At 54.8% G+C, this 26037-nt stretch overlaps 1 protein-coding gene across 2 annotated transcripts in view; it reads left to right on the top strand.

The window, feature by feature from the left end:
- COL2A1 (collagen type II alpha 1 chain) overlaps positions 1-26037 on the top strand; it is a 34354-nt gene that overhangs the window by 6110 nt on the left and 2207 nt on the right. For both annotated transcript variants that reach the window (XM_006168588.3, XM_006168587.3), the window contains 49 exons: positions 1055-1071; positions 1285-1317; positions 1418-1450; positions 1559-1612; positions 1766-1876; positions 3070-3147; positions 3747-3791; positions 3889-3942; positions 4287-4340; positions 5095-5148; positions 5566-5619; positions 5749-5802; positions 6099-6143; positions 7137-7190; positions 10170-10214; positions 10688-10741; positions 12574-12672; positions 12983-13027; positions 13115-13213; positions 13377-13430; positions 13771-13878; positions 14387-14440; positions 14520-14618; positions 14753-14806; positions 15238-15336; positions 15713-15766; positions 16102-16155; positions 16490-16543; positions 16768-16821; positions 17107-17151; positions 17323-17421; positions 17664-17771; positions 18134-18187; positions 18496-18549; positions 18883-18936; positions 19245-19298; positions 19587-19694; positions 20209-20262; positions 20646-20699; positions 22722-22883; positions 23082-23189; positions 23366-23473; positions 23807-23860; positions 24021-24128; positions 24274-24327; positions 24485-24592; positions 24804-24857; positions 25298-25405; positions 25760-26034. In XM_006168588.3, the coding sequence (XP_006168650.1) occupies positions 1055-1071; positions 1285-1317; positions 1418-1450; positions 1559-1612; positions 1766-1876; positions 3070-3147; positions 3747-3791; positions 3889-3942; positions 4287-4340; positions 5095-5148; positions 5566-5619; positions 5749-5802; positions 6099-6143; positions 7137-7190; positions 10170-10214; positions 10688-10741; positions 12574-12672; positions 12983-13027; positions 13115-13213; positions 13377-13430; positions 13771-13878; positions 14387-14440; positions 14520-14618; positions 14753-14806; positions 15238-15336; positions 15713-15766; positions 16102-16155; positions 16490-16543; positions 16768-16821; positions 17107-17151; positions 17323-17421; positions 17664-17771; positions 18134-18187; positions 18496-18549; positions 18883-18936; positions 19245-19298; positions 19587-19694; positions 20209-20262; positions 20646-20699; positions 22722-22883; positions 23082-23189; positions 23366-23473; positions 23807-23860; positions 24021-24128; positions 24274-24327; positions 24485-24592; positions 24804-24857; positions 25298-25405; positions 25760-26034 (3589 nt within the window). The remainder of the gene's footprint in view (positions 1-1054; positions 1072-1284; positions 1318-1417; positions 1451-1558; positions 1613-1765; positions 1877-3069; positions 3148-3746; positions 3792-3888; positions 3943-4286; positions 4341-5094; positions 5149-5565; positions 5620-5748; positions 5803-6098; positions 6144-7136; positions 7191-10169; positions 10215-10687; positions 10742-12573; positions 12673-12982; positions 13028-13114; positions 13214-13376; positions 13431-13770; positions 13879-14386; positions 14441-14519; positions 14619-14752; positions 14807-15237; positions 15337-15712; positions 15767-16101; positions 16156-16489; positions 16544-16767; positions 16822-17106; positions 17152-17322; positions 17422-17663; positions 17772-18133; positions 18188-18495; positions 18550-18882; positions 18937-19244; positions 19299-19586; positions 19695-20208; positions 20263-20645; positions 20700-22721; positions 22884-23081; positions 23190-23365; positions 23474-23806; positions 23861-24020; positions 24129-24273; positions 24328-24484; positions 24593-24803; positions 24858-25297; positions 25406-25759; positions 26035-26037) is intronic.

Genomic DNA, 26037 nt, shown 5'->3' with positions numbered 1-26037 from the left:
ACACCACAATCTCTTCTCCTCCATTCTCTTCTCGGGATCTTGGGCACGCACGCACACACGCCCAGCGTGAGTTTTAAGCCACTGGGTCCGCGACGCAAACCTTGGTCGACTGTGTGGGAGTCCAGAGACATAGCTATTGCACTAACTGCTGATCCCATTTTTTTTTTTTTTTTTTTTTTTTTTTAACCACTGTTGGAGTTTACCACCCATAAGAAGCGAGTTAGCGGAAGGCAGATCTGGGCTCTGGGAGTTGTGGGGGTGGGGTAGAGATGAGGCTGGGATGGTTGTTCTCTTCCAGCTGTAACCCATGCTGGCAGAGGATATGTGTGTAGGTGACCCCTTCCCAGCACTCTAGAGACACGTCTAGATTTCTTGGGTGGCCCTCACTGTCCCTTCCTGCACCCGGAGAGAAGTTGCCTTTCCTTAACACTTCACCAACACAGGCTCCTTTGATGCTACACCTTCCCAGATCATTTCGGAGGGGCCCTCGGGAGTGAAGTGTTGCTTACCTTTACTATTTTGCTGCTACAGTGGGGAGGGAGTGATTGATTTGGGGTGGCATGGCTTCAGTGCTCTTCGTAACTCCTGTGTCCTGCTGTTTGTTTTTTCCGTGCTTGCTTCAAGGAGACCCAGCTCTAATGTAAGACTTTCCTAAGTACACCTAACTCTTCTTCTGGGAGGGCTGGGGATTCACAGAGGGCTTCCTGCCCCACGGGGGACAGAGGCAGGGTCTTCGTGGTGCTTTCTCGGTGGCTGATTAGACCTTGCGCTCCTCATTCTCTCTCACTGCCCTTGCTCCAGTCTTTGGCACATTACCTGCATTCTGAATAATTCTGAATAGCAAAGTATGGGTCACCTCCGTTCCTCAGCAAGCCCAGACACAGTGACCCTAACACCCCCACAGAGGGGATCACTGGAGGAACAGGAAGCTGCCTCCTTCCTCGGTTGTGTCCTTTTCTTGTCTGACCCCCCAGAGAGTGTTAGAGTGACTAGAACCGGTACTTGTTCATCTCACAAATCTTACCATCTCCTTCTTCATTTTTCCTCCTTTTAGGCAAACCAGGACCAAAGGTAAGGTCATTTATTTCTTTTGTTTGTTTTATTTTGCCTCTTCTGTACCTTCTTTTTCAGAACCAATGCTATGCTAATTAAGCTGTGATTCCTTAGCCATTGCAAGATGTCTGTTTTAGGAGACTGCTCAATGCTGGGGCTGCTAAGCAGGGTGTTGAACTTGGGGCTTCACAGGCTTACTCAGGTTAATCCTGTGAATGTTTCATATTTCAGGGACAGAAGGGAGAACCTGGAGACATCAAAGATGTAAGTACAAATTGTTCTCATGCTGAGTTGCATCTCTCTCTAAATGGGTCATTTCCTTGTGCGTTCCTCTAACTTGCCATCCTGTGGGTGTCTCTCACAGATTGTAGGACCCAAAGGACCTCCGGGGCCTCAGGTAAGAATGAGAATGAATCCTTTCCTCCATTCCTTTCTTATTGCATCCGAGTTACTGATTGATAGGCTCCCAGCCTGGCTGTCATCTCACCATGCCCTTTGTCATCAGGGGCCTGCAGGCGAACAAGGACCCAGAGGTGATCGTGGTGACAAAGGTGAAAAAGTGAGTATGAAACAACTTTGCTGGATGCTGTGGACTCCTCAGGTCCTCCAAGGTCCTGCCACATGCCCGACCGGCTCTTCAAGAGCATCCCATGGTCCGCTAGCTCTTGAAGAAAGATTCCTTTACATGGTATCTTTTTCTCTTTTTACCAAGGGTGTTCCTGGACCTCGTGGCAGAGATGGAGAGCCTGGGACCCCTGGAAATCCTGGCCCCCCTGGCCCTCCTGGCCCTCCTGGCCCTCCTGGCCCCCCTGGCCTTGGTGGAGTAAGTGTCCTTACTTCCCCTTCCTTCAGGCTGTCCCTCTAGAAATATGGCTTCTAAATTGCCACTTGCACTCACCTGGCTGGTTCCCAGGGCAGCCGGCAGCATGTATACAGCCTGTCCCTGGGCTCTGCTCCTGGGCCTGTAATTTAGTGGAATCACATATTAGGTATAGGACCATGGTGCTAAAGGCTGCCTTTTTTCAGTCACTGGGGTTCTGTGAAGAAAGGTTTCAGTTACCTGGCCCTTGGCAGCTGCACCATGTGGTTGATTCTTGGGGCTAGATGTAGGGGTGAGGGGGAAGGATGACTGGGTACTTGTGTTTCCCTGGAAGAAGAGTGACCACTGTCCTTGGAAGACATTTATTCTTGGTGCTTGCCAAGTACATTCCAAGCAACTATTCATTCTCATGAAAGAGCCCCACTGAGTGAAGGTGTGTGGCTAAAGTCATTTTTGGAATCAGACCAATCAGCAAATTATATTATTGCCCAGTTTTTGCAGGTTTGCCATTTTTGGTGTTTGCTATGTTTTAAATTCTTAAACTTCAGTGAGTTCACAGACGCCTACTACATCCCTTGTTGAAATATTTCAAGACTGTTGATTTTAGTCCTTTGCTGGACATTAACATCTTGGAAAATAAAGAACACTTTTCAAAATGATGTTTTAGTTATATTTCTCAATTATTGAACATGTCAGTAGTGTATGTTATTATTCTAGAATATGAAAGTAATTTTATACAATGAAAAGGAAGGAACTGACACTTTAAAATTTATTTATTTATTTTATATATTATTATTACTGTTATCATTTAAAAATTTTTGCTATAGGGCACATGTGCTCACCAGAGAGAGACAGATAGGGAAAGTGAGACAGCAAGTCTCTGGGTCTGGGACTTGGACCACGGTTGGGCATGTGGAAGTCGAGCGCCTTAACCACCATGCCAACTGATACGCTTATGAATAAGCATATTTGTGGGGAATTACATCTTTGTGGGGAATGATTTTGCCACTGCAATCTAATAACATAGTCGGAAACAATTCTTCTGGCAACACTGGTACTTCTGATCAATGCTAGGTTAATTTCCAACAATTAGAATTTATCAGAATAGAGTTCTTTCTATTCCGATATGGCTTACCTAGCCAAGGAGAAAAGACAAAAGGCCTCTCAACTCCTAATATTGCTGGGTTGCTTTGCAGAACTTTGCTGCCCAGATGGCTGGAGGATTTGATGAGAAAGCTGGTGGTGCCCAGATGGGAGTAATGCAAGGACCAATGGTAAGGAAAGACACCAGTTCTTTGCAGCCAAAATGGCAGGAGGGGCCCTTAGCAGAGCCAGGGAACCTGACAGCCTTTGCTTAGAGCTCTTGTCTCCTCTATAACTTCCCATTTAGTTAGCCCAACACATTTGGTTTTTAATGGTGATGAATGCCAGTTTTAATGATGTGCTGGAGTGACTAAGAAGAAAGAGGATGGAGAGATGCATATTAGCTGATCTGCTAGAAGGTCAGTTGCTATTGCTCTTGGAATGAGAACTGAGGAATGCAGACAGCAGCTACTATTCTCCAGCCTCCACAAGACTTCCAGCAGGAAATCTCAGCCCTGCAACTCTGACTTGGCACATGCTAAATGAAACTCAGACTTTAGTAAACATGGCTACAGTCCAGGAGAAAGCAAGGCCAGCTTTTCTATCCAAATGGTACCTATAAATAAAAATAGATTATTGCATGAGGAGTGGGAAGTGAGAGGGGACAACCCTGCAGGACCCCCGGCCCACAGAGTAACTTCTTATCCTTCTTCTGGCTGAGAGGAGGCAGCACACTGGAGGTGGTGGTGAAGCAGCTCCAGTAGACCGCTCACTTTCTGTTTCACTGCAGGGCCCCATGGGACCTCGAGGACCTCCAGGCCCTGCTGGTGCTCCCGTAAGTATGGATCTTTTCCTCTCGGTGATGTCACTGATGGTTGTCAAGCTCTCTGATGGCTCAGCAAAGTTCATGGCATTCTCACTTTATCTTTTAGGGACCCCAAGGATTTCAAGGCAATCCTGGTGAACCTGGCGAACCTGGAGTCTCTGTGAGTGCGAGCATGAGCCCCACCCTTCTCTTGAGGACCCCAGCTGCCATCCCTTCTTGGGTTCTTCCTAGCTTTTTCCCACTGTGAAGTGGCCCAAAGAAAACTCAGATGCCTCTTTCTAATTACAGAGGAACTTTGACAGAGAACCAAAGTTGGCAAGGATCCCAGGAGCCCTGTCGTAGCAGTCCCCTCCCTGGGTCATCCCAGCCTGTCCTATCTGCTGTCTCTCATATGATCAAGTCTGTACCCTTGACTGATCTTTCTGTCTTTGCTCCTTGTAGGAGAACTGACTTCCAAAACTTCCCTCTCCAACCATCTCTTAACCTCTCTTGCTTTGTTTGTAGGGTCCCATGGGTCCCCGCGGTCCTCCTGGCCCTCCTGGAAAACCTGGTGATGATGTGAGTATACCTGAGCAGTCAAATGAAGAGCCTCATTTGAAAGGGCCCAAAGTGGGTGTGTGCTGGGACGGATGGATAAGTGCCATGAGTTGGGGTACACTGAGGAGCAGGACCGGCCAGTCCCGAACCCTGACTGCATGCTCACTTTTGACTTAGCTTGCAAGTTCCCAGGGGGACTTCCTTGGACCCAGTGGGAAGAGAAATAATTAAAACATCATCAGCCTCAGGAAGGGAAACTCAGAAATGAGAGACGAAAGAGAAGAAAACACCCGGCAGAAAGATATAGAGAAGGCAAAACAAAGAAAGAAGCATTCAGCAACAGCCTGGCATCATCTTAATTGTAAATGAGGTGGAAATGATCAGCCTGAGTCAGGATGTCTGCAAAAGGAGCACACCAAGGGAAGAGGCAAGAGTTGGCACTCTGGAGCAGATTTTTGGAATAGCATGGGGGCAGTTAGAGCCCCTTGAGGGTAGGGAGCACTGGCCTAACCAGCAGTGCCTAGGAGAGGAGAGGAAAGGCCTGTGGGGATGCTGGAGGCTGGTGAGGACAGAGGAGCTGACCTATAGGCCTTGCAAGTTTTCACGGGAGTAAGTCATGACCCACAAGAGGCATTCAGGGCACTGGAATCCAGTTCCAGGGTGAGGGGGCGAGGAAGTGAGGAAGCAGGTGGCTGGGAGGAGAGGTGGCATTCCGGAGTCTGCCAGCTATGCTATTGTCTTCTGAGGAAGTTGAGGTCTTGCCCTCTCCTTTCAGGGTGAAGCTGGAAAACCTGGAAAATCTGGCGAAAGAGGCCCCCCTGGCCCTCAGGTAATACACGACCTTTCCTGGCCTCTAATGTCTTTCTGGTGTCTCCCTCCATGGAATTCAGGCTTTAAACCCAGCTCAGCCAGTTCAATGAGCTCACTTCTAAAGTGAAATGCTAAGAGTCCCAGACATCTCATGCCTCCATGCTGATGCTCAAGTTTGCGACCCTCACATGAGTGACCCCTAATGGGGTTGGGGGTGGGGAGCGGGAGGTCTGGGCAGTTATTTATTCTGAGTTTACAGAGCTGGGGGAGGCACGTGGAGGAGTGGTCTGGATTTCACAAAAAGAGTTGTCCAAGTGTCGGGACTCGTGCCTCTCCCTGGTGGCCTAAGGGAGGTGCTCTGAGGCTCTCAGCAGCCCAGGACGGTACCCCCTTGTTCTTCTGCTCTGACCCTGAACATCTCCTGCTTGGCTTACAGGGTGCTCGTGGCTTCCCAGGAACCCCAGGCCTTCCTGGTGTCAAAGGTCACAGAGTAAGTTTTGTGGGGGAGGGTTCTGGGAGGAAGAGGATGTTTGGGAGAGAAAAGCACTTTGGAGCATGTGTATTTCTTCATACTGGGGCTGCCCAGAAGCATGATGGAAGGTCTTCTCTCATTCCCTAGGGTTATCCAGGCCTGGATGGTGCTAAGGGAGAAGCAGGTGCCCCAGGTGTGAAGGTAAGGGGACACAGGAACAGGGCTGCAGGGATAGTGAGCAGCTTTGCTTGCTAGTCAAGGGGTGCTGTGGCCCTTGGTGGAGCTAGGGCATCCCAAAGGTTTTGCCTGGGAACAGCCAGTCCTCAGTCCTGACATTGAGCAGCAGCCTGGGAAGGTCGAGGGATTGTCCCTCCCAGAACTGAAGTCAGTGTGTCAGTGCCAGCTGAGGTGACCAGAGCCACCAGCAGCTCCTTTGGGAGCTTGCAGGGGCTGACAATGTGGTCCCAGACACTGACCCTGAGCCTCTTTTTTTTCAGGGTGAGAGTGGCTCTCCTGGTGAGAATGGTTCTCCGGGTCCGATGGTGAGTACAAGTGTCATCCCTGGGAAGGCGCCCACACACACTCTCGAGACACCCCCTAAAGCCCGCAGATGACTGCAGTCTGAACATAAATGCTCCTTTGTGCAAAGTAGACGTCCAGTTTTGTAGATTTAATCTGCTTATAAGCAAAAGGCAAAATGTATTAGATAGATGATTTGTTCAACATTTTACCATTTTACTTGAAACAGCCTTATTTGCACTCTTTAAGCATATGATTTTTTTTTTTGGAGAGGTTTTTTTTTTTTGTTTGTTTGTTTGTTTGTTTTTGTTTTTTTTTTTTTGCTATAGGGCACGTGCACTCGCCAGACAGAGAGAGACAGAGAGATAGAAAGCAAGAAATCACCCCCCAGGGGGGATGGCCACGCTGCAATCCCTTCTCCTCCATTCTCCTCCCGGGATCTTGGGCACGCACACACACGCGCCCGGCGTGAGTTTAAGCCACTGGGTCCGGGACTCCAACCACGGTCGACTACGTGGAGTCCAGCGACATGGCCATTACGCTAACTGCTGGTCCCTAGCATACTTTGATTTTTAAAAAAGCACATTTATTTATAAATTTATTTGTTCGTTGTGATTTTCAAGCAGCCAGGTCCAGGACTCAAACTGTGGTTGGCCATGTGGAAATCCAGCACCTTAGCCACCATGCCACCTGCTGGCCTAGCATGCTTTGATTTTTAGGAACTCTTTATTTGCAACATCTGGGGGAGGCTCACCCATTATAAAAAAACAAGATGAGGTTGTTACAAGGCTCCTGCTGGATGGGCAACATCAGGAGCATTTGTGTGTTCTGCCTGGGCGGAAAAATTGTGTGGAGTGATCTGTGGAGTCCCAGGCTGGTCAGGAAGGCAGCACCCCTTGCCTGACTCACCTCTATTGCCTGGGTGTGTGCATGTTCCTTCTCTGGTATCTGGGAAGTTATCACATAGAGCACCCTCAAATCAACTCACACTTGGGCTGTCCTGGGGTGTGTTCCAGGGTCCCCGTGGCCTGCCTGGTGAGAGAGGACGGACTGGCCCTGCTGGTGCTGCGGTGAGTAACCGACAAAGTCAGACGCCACCATCTGCTCTACGTTTTAGTTTACAACTTTCACTCGACCCTCAAAAGAACCGCCGGACAGATAGAGAGTGTTGTCATGCTACCAGAATTCACTCTGTGCCCATCACAAATTCCCAGGCTGGTCTGCACTGTTGCAGGAGGGGACTGGGCTACAGGAGTTGGGTTGGTAAGAGTAGGACTCTTAACATGTCTGCATTTTTCAGGTTACCCCCTCCATACCCTCTACCCACTCCCAATTAATGCAGTTAGGGTTTAGGGACAGACTTGGCTGACCATGGCACCGGGCTACTCCTTGTCTCTGTGCGTGTTCAGATGGAGACGCCCTGGCGTCAACTCACAGGACCTTCATACTTGCTGCCGGTGATATTACGATGTGATGGTTCCGGTGGCCCCCATTTCATGCACACTTTCTATGTTTAATATATAATATGCTTTGTCTCGTCTAATTTTCTCCTATATCCGTGAGGGAGGTTTTATTTTTCTCCCCACTTTAGAGAAGAAAATAAGGCATAGAAAGGTTAAATAGCTCGAGACAAATGACGCTTTGCTGCTTTGATTTGGTGGCTTCTAGTTAATGTGGGAAATGAAGAACAAGGGACTGGCAGATGCCGGAGGGTGCAGGACGCCAGGGAAGGAGTTCAGCTCTGATGCCTTAGCAATAGAGAGTGCTTGTAGGCGCTTCGTCAGGCAAGTGATGTGATGAAAGCCGAGTTTAAGAAAGATTATGGATTTTTCGGTTTCATACCCCAACCACCTACGCGCTCCTTCCTCACAGATCCTTGCAGGGCTGGCCAAAATAAATCCACTTCACCCCGTGGGGCTGCTTTTCAGATAATGTATCTGTTTGGCAGAAATTTTACTCAATAGCACATCAGTGAAATAAGAAGCAGCTTTGACCCCATTTGGCAGTCAGAGCTGCTGAAGTGCCTGGCCCCCGGGGTCACTTTGTATGAGGGGATTAGAGAACACTAGGCCTGCCAAGACACACTGTCATTGCTACAGATTAGCAGGATCCTGGCTTGTGGCTTTTTAGGAGGCTTTGAGTCATAGTCGCCTCACCTGGGAAAAGGTAGAGACTAGCTGCATCCCTGCCTTGTTTCTCCTCCTTCCTAGGCACAGTGGGCCCTGCTTCCTGGCTCTCCTGGCCGGTTACTGTGCTCACGGCAGGCAGGCTAGCAGTGCAAGTGCAGAGCTTAGCTTAGCTTAGAAGGTTGGCAGTGTTGCCTTGGGGCCCTTCTTTGCCCTCCTCCCTCTGCTCTCTAACGGACTCCGCAGTACAGGTGTGTCTGCTCTGGGATCCCAGCAGCCTTCTGAGCCTGGACTTCTCGAAGGTGGCCATGCAGACAGGCTCTCGACACAGGGCTGCTGATTCACATAGTTTCAAGTGTGGGCCTGGTGTCACGGCCGGCCTGGATGCTGGGCCGGGCTGGCCTCTGCCTATTGCGATCACGTGCCCTCCTTTGGGCCAGACTGTGCCTCTCCCCAGGCTTGCTGCAAGGAGAGCTGGCAGATGCCAGCCCCATTCTGGCATTTCAGAGCAGGCAGCAGCTCCCCTTTGCACATGCCCAGTCCCATCCTCTCTCCTGGCAGACCCTGGAGGGACAATGCTCCCGAGCTTCCCAGGAACGTAGTTTCCTTAAGCGGCCAGGCTGGCCCAGAGGGGCTGTGGCCAATACTGAGGTTTCGTGTTCCCTCTGACATTTTTTCCAAGTCTTCTCTTGCTTTCCTGTTAAATGACAGTCTGGAGAGTCTCAGCTGGACCACAGCCAGGAAAACGATTTGAATCTTATTTAAAACATGAGCTCCCCCTAAAGCACCCTCTCCATCAGCTGAGGAGAGGCAGAGACCACCAGGTAGGGTTCAGCCAAGAAAAAGGCCCTCCTGGCCTGCTCAGGTGCCCTGCAAAGGACAAAGCCCTGGGTCCAACCCACCGAGCCCAATGGCTCCTGGAATTTGGGCAAAGAGTTCCCTGTCCTTGAAGGGGCCTTGAGAGAGAATCTGGGAGGTAAAGCTGGGCATAAAATCCCTCAAAGCACAAGTGCTGTAGAGAAGAAACTGTCAGCCTTGCGTTGCTTTGCAAAGCAAAGTCTCTCAGACACAAGCTAAAATGTGGTTTCTGGGCTGTGGCTGGTGCCCTGTCCCCCTCACAGAGCTTTTTCCTGGGCCAGGAGAAGACATCCTGAGAGCCTCTTCATTTTCCTCAAGAGAAGATTGTCTGGGAAAGACCAGAGCAGAGAGATAAGCTGGAGTTAACCAAGCTGAGGCCTTTTTTATTCATTTATTTATTTTTGGAGAGATTTTACTATAGGGTGCATGCAATCGCCAGAGAGAGACAGAAAGTGAGAAGTCACTCCCCAGGGGGGATGACCACACAACAATCCCTTCTGCCCATTCTCCTCTTGGGATCTTGGACACGCACGCACACGTACCCGATGTGAGTTTAAGCCACTGGGTCCAAGACTCAAACCGTAGTTGACTACATGGGAGTCCAACTGCTGGTCCCCCCAAGCTGGGGCCTTAATGAAGCCTTCGCTGGGGTGGTCAACACGCCTTGAACACGCCTTGCACTGGGAGCAGGCAGGGAGCACCGAGTCAGTCTTCCTGCGAGCCTGTTTCATTTACGTCCATCCAATTCACTGAGTCTTTGAATAACTCGGCCCTGAAGTTGGGAATACTTGGGGACTAACGGGGGTTTGGGAATTGATGGAGTAGTTGGGAAATTCCCTAAGTTTCGTGTTAAGATGAGAAGAGCCTACTGCTGCTCTCTGACTACCTGCCACCTCAGCTCACCATGGAGGGCTTCCTGTGCGGCAGTCCTGCAGCTCACACTTGGCCATTCTGTGCTCATCCTGGGCACAGTGTCCCCACGTTCTCTATGAGGTGGGCTGCGGGTAGGGTGGAAGCTCTTTAAGGTACCTCTCACAATGGCTGCTTCCTTCTTTTTGCTCATAGGGTGCTCGGGGCAACGACGGTCAACCAGGCCCCGCAGGGCCACCGGTAAGTTCATTTTGTCTTCAGCAGGTTGTTGTTGGTGGTGTTTTGTTGTTGGTGGTGAAGTCTGGAGTTTATTCAGTATAACCACTTTGGAGCTCTGACTTTTGTTGGAAAGGAGAAAGAAGGAGGAGGGATACATTTCAAATACTACTTGAGCATGTTGATAAGCTTTGAACATTGATTCATTTTTCTTAGCCACATTTTCAGCAATCTTTTTGGGGGGAAGGAGGTCAAAGAAATGTCTACCACTTAGCACGTGGATAGTAAGAAACTGGTTTTACCTTCTGAAGCCAGACCAAGCAAAGCAAGGCATCTCTCTGGAGTTGCTGGGGATACTGGCAATGTGGGAAATTTCATCCAGGGACCTTTAGCCACAATGGACTCCTTTCCACAATGAGCAGGAGTGTGAGTTGCAGCAGGGTGGCTCTGATTCTGCCCAGAACTGGCATTCACCCCCCTACCCCTTCCTCTCTCAGGGTCCTGTCGGTCCTGCTGGTGGTCCTGGCTTTCCTGGAGCTCCCGGTGCTAAGGTGCGTGCCCTGCTGGTCGAATCTGGCTGAGAGACAATCCTTTCCCTGTAATTCTTGTGCATTGTCCCCTTGGTCATCCTATCTTCCCTGCGAGAGTCTCTTCTACCCCCACTCACTGCTGCACTCCACCGAGGAAGGGAAAGAAGCCAGGTGCTTGGCAGTCAGAAGCTGGAAGAGAAAGGGAGATGGGATGATAAAAAGCTGGAGGTCCAGTTACACTTCAGAGTGGGCACAGGCGCAGGGAAAAGGATGCGGAGACTTGAGCGACCTGGGAGGGAACAGAGGGCCGGGACTGGTAGGAAAGAGGACGGCAAATGAGTCTGGGGGGATCCAAAGTCTCAGCAGACACTATACCCCTGAAGGGGTTGGAGGGACATGGCAAGGACAAGGAGGCAGTCCTTGCTCCCTTTCCTCCATGTTTCTGCTTCTCTAGGGGGCTTGGCTCTTCCCAGAGGTGTTAATGGAGTTCTTCCAGGAATTAAAAGAGGCCAGTGGGAGGCCAGCCAGTCAGGGAAAGGCCCCATGGCCCAGGAGGGATTCCAGAGGGAACGTCCTGGGAATGAATAAGGAGCCTCCCTGTGTCACTGGCATCAGGTTGCTTTTCCCCTCCTGGGGGTTTCCATGGCAACCAGACAGTGTCTGAGGCCCCAGAGCCCAGTGAAGGAGACCCATTGTGAAGAGGGAAGGAAGGTGAGGGGGCCTGACCTTTAGAAAATAATAATTACAAAAGTGAAGCAAGAATGTTCTGAGAAGAAACCTGAGGAAGCACTGCCCTCTCTCCAGGTCAGCAGCCCTCCCCAGGGACTCTGCCTTCGAGATCTCAGCTCGTGTGGTGACTTTCAGGAAAATATGAAAGTAAAAGCAGAGGCCATTTCTGAGGGGGAAGAGGGGCTGCCAGAGGCCGAGAGGAACAGATTGCAGTTAGAGCAGGCAAAGGCAGCGTCGAGCGCCTGTTGCCTGCTTTTGCCCTGACTTTCTGGCTTGCTTGGGCAGGCTGGGGCCGGAGCCCAGGTGACACTGGTCACCCCCCAGCCAGAGGGGAGTGAAGTGGTGCTCTGAGCTGAGATGTGCCAGGCAGTGGAAGGTCAGGTGACCGGGAGCCTGCCTTCCAGGGGCTCAGTTTCTCAGTGAAACAGGAAAGTAGGAGGGGCGCAGGGTGGCCGCATTTGTCCAGTCTTCCCCTGGTGCTGGGGTGACAGGCCCAGCATGGCCTCTCTGACAGGAGTGATGGAGCAGGCACGTTGCCATGCATGTCACTGCGGTTGCTCATGAAGGTCTACAGTGTGGGAACTGCGGGGTTGAGAAGGCAGGGTGGGAAGCCATCAAGTCATCAAGCTGTCAGGTGGGGGCAAAAATGACAATGAACTAGACCAGCAGGTGGCGTGGAGGGCAGGTGGTATGGAGGTTGAGATGCTAGATCCTATATGGCCCACTGAGTGGTTTGAGTCCTGGACCTGGTGACTTTAAAATCAGGCTGGGCACGGGTTATGCACATGTGCCCAAAATCCCGAGAGGAGACTGGAGAAGGGACTGTGGTGTGGCCTACCCATGGTGGGGAGGGGGCGGCTTCTCACTTTTCCTCTCTCTTTCTTTCTGGCAAACACACGCGCCCTATAGCAAAAACGAAAATAAATAAATGAAAATAGCAATAAAACGGCAGTGACCCACGTGTATGAACTCATATGAACACGCGTGGCCATGTGCAGCGGGGCAGGTACACCTGCGTAGCTCAGCTCTTGGGAGCCGTGCACTCAGCTGACCCTGAACTGCTGCTGGCCCGCTAGTGGTCTGTGTCCCTCTCTTCCCTCATTTCATCCTCCCTGTCTTCCCAGGGTGAAGCTGGCCCCACCGGCGCCCGTGGTCCTGAAGGTGCTCAAGGTCCTCGAGGCGAACCTGGCACTCCTGGGTCCCCTGGGCCTGCTGGTGCCTCTGTAAGTGCGGCTTCTCATTAGCCTGCAGGTTTGGGTCTGTGGCCTTAGCCTTTGTGGCTCTGTGCTCTGCTCTGAGGAGCAGGGCCCCAGGCACCCAGCCTTCCTCTGACCAGTACCCGCTCCCTGATCTCTGGACAGATCTCCATGGCCCCCTTCCCCAGCCCTGCCCTCCCCTCAGAACATGTGGCAGGGATGTCCTGAAATGGACAGTGCCTGTCCCAGGGCCCTAGATCGGAGGCTTGGGGGCTGGTACGTGGTCACGGTCCTTTCTTTGTTGCTTATTTGACAATTGTACTTTCTTCTTTCTCAGGGTAACCCTGGAACGGATGGAATTCCTGGAGCCAAAGGGTCTGCTGTGAGTGTCACCCTGAATGCTCTTTAGCCCAGTGGGCTCTGTCCTTCCCTGTCCCCTCCCCTGACATTCCTTTCTTTATGCTCACAGGGTGCTCCTGGCATTGCTGGTGCTCCTGGCTTCCCTGGACCCCGTGGCCCTCCTGGCCCTCAAGGTGCAACTGGTCCTCTGGGCCCGAAAGGCCAGGCGGTAAGAGCCTAGAGTGACCCTGAGCCCCACGGACATCCCCAGAGTCAGAGGCCTGACCTCACACTAGTGTCCGTCTGAGGGCACTTTTAATGGGGTTTCTGGAGGTGGGGCAGCCTCCATGGAGAGAGCCCAGAGTGAGGACCTGCCTCTCTCTCTTGTTAAGGGTGAACCTGGTATTGCTGGCTTCAAAGGTGAACAAGGCCCCAAGGGAGAGCCTGTGAGTATCTGCAAGTCCTTATCTTCCTTGCTGCCGTGGATGGGAGAGCCGTTCCTCAGCCCCACCACTCACGTCTTCTGGAGCCCCATCCCCAATCTGGGCTCTCTAGTTGCACCCTGATGCAGCCTCAGCTCTCGTCTTTGGCTTAACCCATTTGAACAGTTTAGACTTTACACCCTTTCCCTCGTTCTGACCATGTCAACAGTCCCATGGCTGATCCTTGCCCAAGTCCTCCAACCCTAGAACAATGGCCAAGGCCACGTCCTCCATGTGCCGGGCTATTGCTCGCTCCAGGGCCAGGTGAGGACTCACCCTGTTTCTCTCTTGTGTTGGTCCACAGGGTCCTGCTGGCCCCCAGGGAGCCCCTGGTCCTGCTGGCGAAGAAGGCAAAAGAGGAGCTCGGGGAGAGCCTGGTGGTGCTGGGCCTATTGGTCCCCCTGGAGAAAGAGTAAGTGGACTAGGAGTCCCTGCCCCACTGGGGGAGTGACCTTGAGCTGGAAGTCTAGCCCTAGCTCTGCGTTTTGTCACATCTCATGACTTTTCTGGGTATCCTACTCCTCTGTTCTTCATCCACTACCATGGAGTAGGAGGGATTCTGGTCCTTATTTCTGCCCCAACTCCAAGACATGAACAGTTTGAGATTGTTCCTAGAAAAGGTGGAGACAGGCCCAAGGAGTTAATGTCTTACAAACTCGCAGGCTGCAGCTATTGCTCCATAGAAATTGTGGCTGGTGGGTGAATGGGACTGGTCTCTAGAGCCTGGTAGGACTCTCTCCAGCCCTCGAGGAGCAACTGGTCCTCTGGGCCTGAATGGCCAGATGGAAAGAGCCTGGAGTGACCCTGCTCTCTACTGACAGCTCCAGTGTCCATCTGAAGGCACTTTCAATGGGGTTTCTGGAGCCACTGCTGGGTTGGGGGCCATCCTCACTCACTGCCTCTCTTCCACTTCTTCCTAGGGTGCTCCTGGCAACCGTGGTTTCCCAGGTCAAGATGGTCTGGCAGGTCCCAAGGTGAGTGGGAAAACAGGGGCTGGGTCCCTCCCTGCACTCCCAGTCACGTGGCATCTCACTGACTCTGTCTCTTATGTAGGGCGCCCCTGGAGAACGAGGGCCCAGTGGCCTTGCTGGTCCCAAGGGAGCCAATGGTGACCCTGGCCGTCCTGGAGAACCTGGCCTTCCTGGAGCCCGGGTAGGTAGAACATTGCTGTCGCCCTTGGCTTCAGGCTCTGAGCAGATGCTCAGCCCTTCCTGGCCTGCTCCCTCCAACTCCATGCTGCCAGGAGTGGGAGGGCCTGACACCATGCTCTTCTCTCCTGAACAAAGGGTCTCACTGGTCGCCCTGGTGATGCTGGTCCTCAAGGCAAAGTTGGCCCTTCTGTAAGTCTGTCATCTTAGGGTCATGGGGAGGGTGGGAAGATGTCCTCGGAGAGGCAAGTGGGAAGAAAGACAGGAGTTTGAGAGTCAGCCGAGAGTTTCGAGACTCGAGGCAGGGGAATAGATGGTGGGCATTGGGGCCAGGTGAGGTCTGTGCCATCGCTGTGTGCTCTACAAATACTATCCCTTGTACATTGGGCTTCTCCTGGGGGAGGGCGGAGGCGTTTGGTGGGCACTGTCAGGGCAGAACTTGTAACTCAGCAGTGCCATGTCGCAGATGGGCCATGTCTGTTGTAGGTTCCTGGTCGCAACCTGGGTCACTCCTAGATGCTGTGGGTGCATGACTGGTGCCCAGGCCTGTGCCTGCCATATATTGGGTGCTTAACAGATGATGGGTGGACAGTGTGGTCACAGCATCCTGTTCTCTCTTTCAGGGTGCCCCTGGTGAAGATGGTCGCCCTGGACCTCCAGGTCCTCAGGGGGCTCGTGGGCAGCCTGGTGTCATGGGTTTCCCAGGCCCCAAAGGCGCCAGTGTGAGTAGAATCTGCTCTTCCATTTCCTTGCACCTGCTGCTACCTCCCTTCCTACACCCTTGGGGAAAGGGGCTGGATCTAAGAGAGTCCCCCAGGGACAGTGCTGGGTGGTATCTCTGGGCAGCTTGAGGCTGTGTGTCCTGTAGGAGTGCATCTGATCTGGGGAAACCCCAGGACATTGCAGCTGTGATATTGTTCTGTGTGGCAGACTGGTGATCTGGCTGCCATTGGTGCCTCTGAGCACTAGAGAAGGGGCTAGCGTTTGCTTCATTCTTGGCTGTCCAGGGTATGGCCCCAGGCCCCATCTCCCCCTGTCTGCTTCCCCCTACTCCCTCCAAAGCCCTCCTCCTCATGTCCTACACTCTCATCCCTGCAGGGCGAGCCTGGCAAAGCTGGTGAGAAGGGACTGCCTGGTGCTCCTGGTCTGAGAGTGAGTACTCCTTCCTACTGCCTGTGTCCTGGGGAGGGAGACCTTCCTATGGCCCAGTCCTGGGGCCCCCTGTTAGTGAGCGTGAGTCTTCAGCTTACCAGGGGAGACTTCTGGTTGCTGTTAGCATCTCAGGTAGATGTGCAGTCTCCCATGATAAGAAAGACAGAGAAAAAGCAGAGGCCAGGAAGGAAGGAGGGAAAAGACCAAAATGGGTTCAGGTGGGGGATCACAGAGGTCTGAAAACTCTGGACCAAAAAGTGCCTCTGCCCATCCTAGTAGGACCACAGAACTGAAGAAACGTGTGTCATTACCACACCTTTTCCTCTTCCTTCTAGGGTCTTCCTGGCAAAGATGGCGAGACAGGTGCTGCAGGACCCCCCGGCCCTGCCGTAAGTACCGCCCAGCCTCTCCAGGTGGCCCTATGAACAGGGCTGGGATGAGGGTAGTGGCCTCAGGCCCACCCACTGATTGAGCTGACAGGCACGAATATGGATTACACCAGGACATGAGACCCACCCTGAGCTGAGGCAGGGTGCAGCATGGAGCCCACCTGGGCAAGACTGAGGGACACTGGTGGGGCGAGGCAAGCATGTACGCCTTGCCTGGGTGGCAAAGGAAGGTGTCCATCCTGCCTGCCCAGCTGACCTTTCTTATGACCTTCCAGCTATGGCTCTCAGGCCTTCTTGAATGCTGGCTCAGTACACCTCTTCTCTCCCTCTGCAGGGACCTGCTGGAGAACGAGGCGAACAGGGTGCTCCCGGGCCATCTGGGTTCCAGGTAGGTGACCGGGCTAGGCTTTCTGTCCAGGGCCTTCCCATGCCTGGGGCTCTTGGGGGTAGTGGCAAGCATGGTGGGTGAGCACCCACACCTCTCAGAGCTGGAGACAGAGGCTGCCTTGCAGCCCTTGCTGCTGCCTCCCTGGGTCTGCCCTGAGCCACGCCTCCAGGACAGCTGGAGCAGCAAGCTCACTTCTTTGCTGATGCCTGTCGCTTGCTTTCCAGGGACTTCCTGGCCCTCCTGGTCCCCCAGGTGAAGGTGGAAAACCAGGTGATCAGGTGAGCGTGGGGCTCTTTGAACCTGCAACCTATTTAGAAGGGCGCGTCTCTTCTGATGCTGAGGAGACACGGGCAAGAGGGCACAAGGAGCTGATGAGCCTGGGACAGTCCCAGACTCTGAATCCCACAGAGAAGAAGGAGCTGATGAGCCTGGGACAGTCCCAGACCTGAATCCCAGCTCTCCACAGAGGATACAGAGCTTAGTCCCTCATGGAGAGATGTCCCTGGGGGAGGTGTCAGGATCTAAACACCTCTGCTCTCTGACACTGCTGCTTTGTCTTCCAGGGTGTTCCTGGTGAAGCTGGAGCCCCTGGCCTCGTGGGTCCTAGGGTGAGTATCTTACTATCCATTGCTTGGTGGCCCCCTCGGGCCTGCCCTTTCCCTGTGTAGTTCTGCCCTGAGGTCCCACTCCAGCCCCCTACCCCTCCTTCTCCCTGGGCCTCTCTCCGGGCCTCTCCCTCACTGCTCTTGCCTGACAGCTCCTTGGTGTCTCTGCTACAGGGTGAACGAGGCTTCCCAGGTGAACGTGGCTCACCAGGTGCCCAGGGCCTCCAGGGTGCCCGTGGCCTCCCTGGCACTCCCGGCACTGATGGTCCCAAAGTAAGTGAGGCCCAGTCCTGCAGGGGTCCCTGGGCAGCCTTGGAGGGCCCTGTGAGTGGGAAGAGGGAGGGGAGGGGTCTTAAGAGGAATGAAGAATAGAGAAGAAAGGAGTGGAAGGTGGAAGCAGAAAGGTCTGGACAGGATTGGAGAAGGAAAGAGGGGTTTGGGGCCTGGTTTCCTGGGTTTTAGAGTCCCAGGGGAGGTGCTGCCCATCATGGACTTCCCCTTACCTCCCACTCTAGGGTGCAGCTGGCCCAACCGGCCCCCCCGGGGCTCAGGGTCCTCCAGGTCTTCAGGGAATGCCCGGGGAGAGGGGAGCTGCTGGTATCGCCGGGCCCAAGGGAGACAGGGTAAGTACCAGGGTTAACATGCCTGTCACCAAAGCAGCAACCAGGCCACTTCCTATCCCTCATGCTCATACCCTCTCCCTGAGGGACCTGGGTCCCAAGGTCCCAGTTACCCTTTCTTGAGGAACACAGACTCCACCACCACCACCACCACCCCCGACCCCAAGCTCTATGCCTCTTACTGACATCCTCCTCCCTGGCCCCTTCACCACGCCCTTCTTACTCCTTATCACCCATCCTGAGACCACAGCAAATCCTCTTGGACAGGTCTGAGCTCTCCTTGAACCCAGGCAGGGCAGGACTGAACCAGCAGCAAAGGGGGTCCTGGAGCGCCCCCCTGAGGCAGCTGGTTTTCTCTTCCCTAGGGTGATGTTGGTGAGAAAGGCCCTGAGGGAGCCCCTGGAAAGGATGGCGGAAGAGTAAGTGAATGCTGGTTGCAGGTCTTTTGGGACTGGAGTAGGGGCAGACATGGGGGACCTTGTGGGTCTATAGCCCCACACTCAGGAGAGGGCAGGGGAGGGGAAGGGGCTAGGCAGTGTGTGAGTGTCCCTAGTCCTGTCTCAGTGTGGACTGGGCAACTGTAGGGACTCCCCATCAAAAGTGGGGGTTGGAGGTGAGTGGGAGCCCTGGGTGCCATAGAAGTTGCACCAAGGCCACTGAGATTCCCTGCTGAGCCTCAAGGGTAGTCACCTCTCCCTACCTCCCTCACCTCCATCTCTCTCTGCAGGGTCTGACTGGCCCCATTGGTCCCCCTGGCCCTGCTGGTGCCAATGGTGAGAAGGTGAGTCGGGGCTCCCTTCCATACCCCATCAAGCCTCCTTCTCACTTCCTGCCAAAGATGGCAGTGTCTTCCCTTACACATCGACTGTCACCTTCCTGCCCACTGGGGCTGCAAGGAGTGAAGAGTGGGGTCCTCTTAGAAGTGTAGCGGGCGGCTGTGAACCTGTCTCGGGGCAGAGGGCTGGGGTGGAAGAGCATTCGGCAAGGGCCCTGAGAGGACACAGGTGTGGCTGTGGGTGGGTAGGTGGGTACCCAGAGCCCCTTCCCATCCTCAGGGCTTCCTGGGTACACTTTGCTCTCAAGGGGCCCCACTCTGACTCTCCCCACCCCACAGGGAGAAGTCGGACCTCCTGGTCCTGCAGGAAGTGCTGGTGCTCGCGGTGCCCCGGTGAGTGTCTGCCCTCTGCTGCTGGCTCTGCCCCCCAGCACAGGCTCCTTCCCTGCCCTTTTGGTCTGGAGTGGGAGGTGAGATGGGACCAGAAGGGAGAAGTCACGTCATCCCCATGTAGTCAGGTTTTTGGGTCAACAGATCCTCTGAGCTAGAGAAGCTGTGTGGCTCGAGTTCCTCGGCTCAGGACAAAGGCTGCATTCAGACGTCCCCTCTCTGGAGAGGGCAGAGAGGCTCTGGGCTCTCAGGAGGGAACAGAAGCTGCAACAGCAGGGTCCTGACTGCTTCCTGGCCCCCTTGTCTCACAGGGTGAACGTGGGGAGACTGGGCCCCCCGGACCTGCAGGCTTCGCTGGACCTCCTGTGAGTACCTCTGTCCTTCACTCCCACCAGTGCAGGCCGCTACATGGTGGCATCTTCTATCCAGCCAGAGCGGAGTGTGAGGATGTAATTTAAGGAAGAGGGGAAAGGACTCTCCTCTCTGACCTCTGGGCTAATACAATAGTCTGTCTTAGACTCGGTTCAGGCCCAGGCAGACACATCCATGTCCACACATGCACACATGCACGTGCACACAGAGTCTGGCTCTTTTGGAAGAAACGTGAGTATCCTGCCTGCCATTTCTCACCCTCCTTGCCCTTCCCCTCACAGGGTGCTGATGGCCAGCCTGGTGCCAAGGGTGAGCAAGGGGAGGCCGGCCAGAAAGGCGATGCAGGTGTCCCAGGCCCTCAGGGCCCCTCTGGAGCTCCTGGGCCCCAGGTGGGTGATGCTGAGCTTCCCCAGGAGTTGTTCCCAGGGAGCAGGGTCGCTGGGTGCAGGAGGAGAGGTCCCAGTAGACTGGATGGGCAGAGAATGACTGAGTCCTGGGGCACATCCCACCTGCTGGTTGGGATGGGGAAGGGGCTGGTGGAAGGGGCTTTTGTTGTCTGGGGTGTGGGGTGTGGTCTCTGGGTGGGGACATAGGAGCCGATATGCATGCAGGTTGGATGGATGCATATCAGACATGGATGACAGCCAGGACAGAGCAGCTGGTCTCCTGGGAAGGGTGGAGTTGAGACCCTGCAGTAGACTCCGTAGATGCTGATGAGCCTCTCATGGAGGCAGGGGTGGACAGGCCTGTCTATAACAGCTTCTCTAGGCTGGGATTTTAGTGCTGGGAAAGCTGCATCTTTGAAAACCTAGACCTCAGATGCCATTGCTGGGGCTCAGACAGTCCCAGAGCCCCATTGATCCTGGGCCACTGGGCCTCACTATCTCCCTCTTTTCCTCCCAGGGTCCTACTGGAGTGACTGGTCCTAAAGGAGCCCGAGGTGCCCAAGGCCCCCCGGTGAGTGGTGCTCTCTTGCCCCTGCCTCACAGAGCTAGCCTGGCTCTGGAGGATTCACCCCACCTCCTTCTTTCTTGGCCCCCCTTCTGCCCCAGCCTAAGCCAGTCCAGTGCAGAGAGGGTGCCTCTCTGCTGGGTGAACTGTGACCCAGAGCCCCCAGCCCAGGCTAGCCCTCTGCTTAGTTCCCCTGCAGCAGTGGGAGGCAGAGGAACAGCTGTGCCTGGTTCTGTGGCCTGACTCGGGACCCTTGGCCCTCTCTAGCTCCTCCTGCTTTGTGGCCCCTCACCCCTTTCCACACCAGCTTCTGAGGTCCTCCTCTCCCATTTGATACTTGAATCTCCTGGGGGCCTGAGGTGTTCAAGGGCTCTCCTCTTCTCACACAGGGAGCCACTGGATTCCCTGGAGCTGCTGGCCGCGTTGGACCCCCAGGCTCCAATGTAAGTGATGATGCCCTGGCTGGTGCCAATCTTACTCATGGCATGGGAGGCCCAGGCTGGGGGTGACTAGACACTCAGCTTGTCTAACGGATCCAGAGAACTCCAGGCCTCCAGTCCTCATGGCCTATTTCCACCCCTGACAGGAATAGCTAAGTGACCCACTACCTTTCCCCCCTAGACTTGGGAGCAAGAGTGTGAGTCTCTGCAGGCACGAGTAGCCCTCCCTGCCCTCAGGCTTCTGGCTCTGTGGGCAGGACAGGCCTGGCACGGTTACCATCATCCTGGACATGCATTTCTTGAGCACGTTCTATGCACTTGATCTTTGTAGGAGAGCCTCTAGTCCTGGATCTGACTCTTAGAGAGTAGAGATGAGGCAAAGTCACTCAGCTCGCCAATGCTGAGGCAGAGGGAGTGGGTGTGATGGACAAATGGAGGCTGGGGGCCGGAACAGAGAGTTGGAGCTGTTCCTGGAGGATTGAGGGATTGAGCATGAAGGGGAGGAGGCAGGACTGCAAGTAGGTGGGACGATGCAAAGCATGTAGCAGCTGGAGGGGCCAGGAGGCTGTCTGGCTCTCCCCTGGTAGAGAAGATCAAAGAGGTGGGCTGGGGACCAGCAGTTAGTGTAATGGCTATGTCGCTAGACTCCCATGTAGTCGACTGCGGTTCGTGCCTCTCTGCTGGGTGAACTGTGACCCAGAGCCCCCAGCCCAGGCTAGCCCTCTGCTTAGTTCCCCTGCAGCAGTGGGAGGCAGAGGAACAGCTGTGCCTGGTTCTGTGGCCTGACTCGGGACCCTTGGCCCTCTCTAGCTCCTCCTGCTTTGTGGCCCCTCACCCCTTTCCACACCAGCTTCTGAGGTCCTCCTCTCCCATTTGATACTTGAATCTCCTGGGGGCCTGAGGTGTTCAAGGGCTCTCCTCTTCTCACACAGGGAGCCACTGGATTCCCTGGAGCTGCTGGCCGCGTTGGACCCCCAGGCTCCAATGTAAGTGATGATGCCCTGGCTGGTGCCAATCTTACTCATGGCATGGGAGGCCCAGGCTGGGGGTGACTAGACACTCAGCTTGTCTAACGGATCCAGAGAACTCCAGGCCTCCAGTCCTCATGGCCTATTTCCACCCCTGACAGGAATAGCTAAGTGACCCACTACCTTTCCCCCCTAGACTTGGGAGCAAGAGTGTGAGTCTCTGCAGGCACGAGTAGCCCTCCCTGCCCTCAGGCTTCTGGCTCTGTGGGCAGGACAGGCCTGGCACGGTTACCATCATCCTGGACATGCATTTCTTGAGCACGTTCTATGCACTTGATCTTTGTAGGAGAGCCTCTAGTCCTGGATCTGACTCTTAGAGAGTAGAGATGAGGCAAAGTCACTCAGCTCGCCAATGCTGAGGCAGAGGGAGTGGGTGTGATGGACAAATGGAGGCTGGGGGCCGGAACAGAGAGTTGGAGCTGTTCCTGGAGGATTGAGGGATTGAGCATGAAGGGGAGGAGGCAGGACTGCAAGTAGGTGGGACGATGCAAAGCATGTAGCAGCTGGAGGGGCCAGGAGGCTGTCTGGCTCTCCCCTGGTAGAGAAGATCAAAGAGGTGGGCTGGGGACCAGCAGTTAGTGTAATGGCTATGTCGCTAGACTCCCATGTAGTCGACTGCGGTTCGAGTCCTGGACCTGGAGGCTTAAACTCACACCAGGCACATGTGCGTGCGTGCCCAAGATCCTGAGAGGAGAATGGAGGAGAAGGGAGTGCAGCGTGGCCATCCCCCCTGGGGGGTGATTTCTCACTTTCTGTCTCTCTGTCTCTCTCTGTCTGTCTGGCAAGTGCATGTACCCTATAGCAAAAACCTCTCCAAAAAAAGAAAAAGAAAAAAGAAAAAAGATGTGGGCTGGGGTGGGATCATCAGGCTGCCCTCAGTGTGGGGAGGTAGAGAAGCCTCTAGGGGACAAACTGCTGTCCCTGAGGCCACGATGGCTTTGGCAGCCTGTGTGGGGACGGGTGAGTGTGTTCTCATTTCTGCATTTACTTCTCCTAGGGCAACCCTGGACCCCCGGGTCCTCCTGGTCCTTCTGGAAAAGATGGTCCTAAAGGTGTTCGTGGAGACAGCGGCCCCCCTGGCCGTGCTGGTGACCCTGGCCTCCAAGGTCCTGCTGGTCCCCCAGGCGATAAGGGAGAGCCCGGAGAGGATGGTCCCTCTGTAAGTTGCTCACCAGATGCAGGCCAAGGTCTCTGGGAGCAGGGGCCTGATGGGCTCCTGAGCTCAGCCAGGAGTGGAAGGAGGCAGGGGCCCAGGGGCTGCCAGGGAGGGGTGGCACGGAAAGCTATGCTGGGCAAGGGGTCATAGCCAGGCCAGCAGCTCCGTGTCAGTTCTCACCTTCTGCCTCTCCTCCCTTAGGGTGCCGATGGTCCTCCAGGTCCCCAGGGTCTGGCTGGTCAGAGAGGCATCGTTGGTCTGCCTGGGCAACGTGGTGAGAGAGGCTTCCCTGGCCTGCCTGGCCCGTCGGTGAGTGAGGAGCCATGGGCTCAGAGCTCTTGGTGAGGTGACTTGGCCTCTGTAGAAATGCTACCCTGAGGCTTCTGTCCACTTGGCAGCTCTGGGGGTGTCCCTTCATCAGCCCTTGCCCCTGAAGGTGGGGCCTTCTTAGAGTATGTACTCATCGTCCTTGTCTCTCCCTCCAGGGCGAGCCTGGCAAGCAAGGAGCTCCTGGTGCATCTGGAGACCGAGGTCCCCCTGGCCCCGTGGGTCCTCCTGGTCTGACTGGTCCTGCAGGTGAACCTGGACGAGAGGTGAGCAGTGGGACCCTGCTGGGGTAGCCCTGGCCAGGGAGGGGAGCCCCGTGCATCTCTGTGCTGGGTCACTGAGACAAGTCCCAGGTCCTGGGAAAGGGGACAGTGAGACTGGCTGATGAGGGAAGAACTGTGGTACAATGGGAGGCATGGGGGACAGAGACTGCTAGAAACCAGGAGCTGGGTGCATGGGAGGCAGGCCCAAGCATGTGAGGAAGCCTCGGCTCCCAAGCGTCGGTTAGGTTGAAGAGCGTAGGCTGGGCTTCTGAGGGGATCAGAGTGGGAGACAGGGTCCCTGACACCCTAACTGTATTCTTGTTTCCCTCTGCCCAGGGAAGCCCTGGTGCTGACGGTCCTCCTGGCAGAGATGGTGCGGCTGGAGTCAAGGTGAGTATCTGGATGTCTCTGTGTGTGGCGGGATGAGCAGGATATTGCCTCGGGCCTATGAGGGCAGCCAGCGTGGCAGGCTGGAATCATCTTGTCTCAGTATTGAAGATCTTGCTTTTTGGAACGTTCCTCTCTGAGCCCAGGACCTCTTTCTTGACAGGGTGACCGTGGTGAGACTGGTGCTGTGGGTGCTCCTGGAGCCCCTGGGCCCCCTGGCTCTCCTGGCCCCGCCGGCCCAACTGGAAAGCAGGGCGACAGAGGAGAATCTGTGAGTATGCTCAGCTAACAGAGCAGGGGTCAGGAGAGTGGCTGAGTGAGCGAGGTCCTGAGCAGCCCTGGGTCCAGGCGGCTGTAGAAGAGGGCCGTGTCTGTTCTGGCTTCTCTCTAACACTGCTCCTACTCTCTCCTCACAGGGTGCACAAGGCCCCATGGGACCTGCAGGACCAGCCGGAGCCCGAGGAATCCCTGTGAGTGTCCATGTGTCCTGTGCTGAGTCTGCACCAGGGGCAGGCATGGAAGGCAGCAGGGACCCTCTGGTTCCCAGAACTCTTTGGCTTGAGGGGGCAGGGATTCTTGTCATGGCCCTGACCTGACATAATCTGTGTCTGTCTGTGTTGTTCCCAGGGCCCTCAAGGTCCTCGAGGTGACAAAGGAGAATCTGGAGAACCTGGCGAGAGAGGACTGAAGGGCCACCGTGGCTTCACTGGTCTGCAGGGTCTGCCCGGCCCTCCTGTGAGTGTGGCTGCCTGCTTGGGGCTCCCCAAGGCCTTCTGCTGCTCACAGCCTACCTTAGTTCCCCATGCTGCTAGGATGGCTTGGGACCTTCCTAAGGGATTTCCAGAGCATCCTTAGGGAGGAAGGTGGGGTACACATACCTGCTCTCCAGACTCCCAAGACTTGTATATCTGCTGAACTTCACGCTTTTCTTCTTCCTTCTGCTCAGGGTCCTTCTGGAGACCAAGGTGCTTCTGGTCCTGCTGGTCCTTCTGGCCCTCGAGTAAGTGAGATGGAGTGAGCCTTCCAGGGGTGGGCTGAGGTGCTTCTGACTGTTCTGGTGGGGAGGTAAGTGGTACTGCTTTAGGGAAGCCTTGGGCTCAAAGAGACTCCTTCAGCAGTTACTGGCTTGGTGTGGCTATGGCCACAAAAGCACTTAAGGCCACAGTGGCCACAAGACAATCACAAGAGCTTTGGATTGTCAGACAGGAACACCTCCCCACCCCCAGTAACAGGATTTTACAAAGGGGAGCTTCGACGAGTAGGAGAGCAAGGATGCTATCCTGCTGGCTCCGGGCCAAGTAGAGACCAGTTAGGGTTTTGTGACTGAGCGATGCCAAGAACTGGGAACAGAGTGGCTGGTGCTATCAGGACAGCCGCCTAGCCACTGACCTTTCCTGCAGTGATGACTACTCACCATCTCTTCTTCCTCCTGGCCTGCAGGGTCCTCCTGGCCCTGTTGGTCCCTCTGGCAAAGATGGCGCTAATGGAATCCCTGGCCCCATCGGCCCTCCTGGTCCCCGTGGACGTTCAGGAGAAACTGGCCCTGCTGTAAGTGTCCTGAATCCTTCCCTGCTGTCCAAGGTGTCCCCAGCATCTGGAAGGCTTGAGCTCTCTGGTGCTCAGGGTCCCCTTTGTGGGACTTGACCTATAGCTAATGGCTATGGCATCCTTTATCCTGAGGTTTTCTCCGAGATTCACAGGGCCCACATGGGTGGAGGGAGGCAGAATAGGGGCTAGGGGAGAGATAGGGAAGGTGCTGCGGTGTTCTTGGTCCTGACCTGCTGCACCCCCACCCACCATGGGACTAGGAAGAGGATACTCTAGGACACTCTGGCAGATGGGGATGGACACAGGGTAGTACCTCCCATAGCTCTTGGCTGATCTCTCTGCTTCTTACTGCAGGGTCCTCCTGGAAATCCTGGCCCTCCTGGTCCTCCAGGACCCCCTGGCCCTGGCATCGACATGTCAGCCTTTGCTGGCCTAGGCCAGAGAGAGAAGGGCCCCGACCCTCTGCAGTACATGCGGGCCGACCAGGCAGCTGGCAATCTGAGACAGCATGACGTCGAGGTGGATGCCACACTCAAGTCCCTAAACAACCAGATCGAGAGCATTCGCAGCCCCGAGGGCTCCCGCAAGAACCCTGCTCGCACCTGCCGGGACCTGAAACTCTGCCACCCTGA

This window comes from Tupaia chinensis, unplaced genomic scaffold (assembly GCF_000334495.1).
Source record: "Tupaia chinensis unplaced genomic scaffold, TupChi_1.0 Scaffold145870_1, whole genome shotgun sequence".
In the NCBI taxonomy this organism is placed as follows: domain Eukaryota; kingdom Metazoa; phylum Chordata; class Mammalia; order Scandentia; family Tupaiidae; genus Tupaia; species Tupaia belangeri.
The sequence above is the reverse complement of the archived record's forward strand: the minus strand, read 5'-3'. Positions and strand labels throughout refer to the sequence as shown.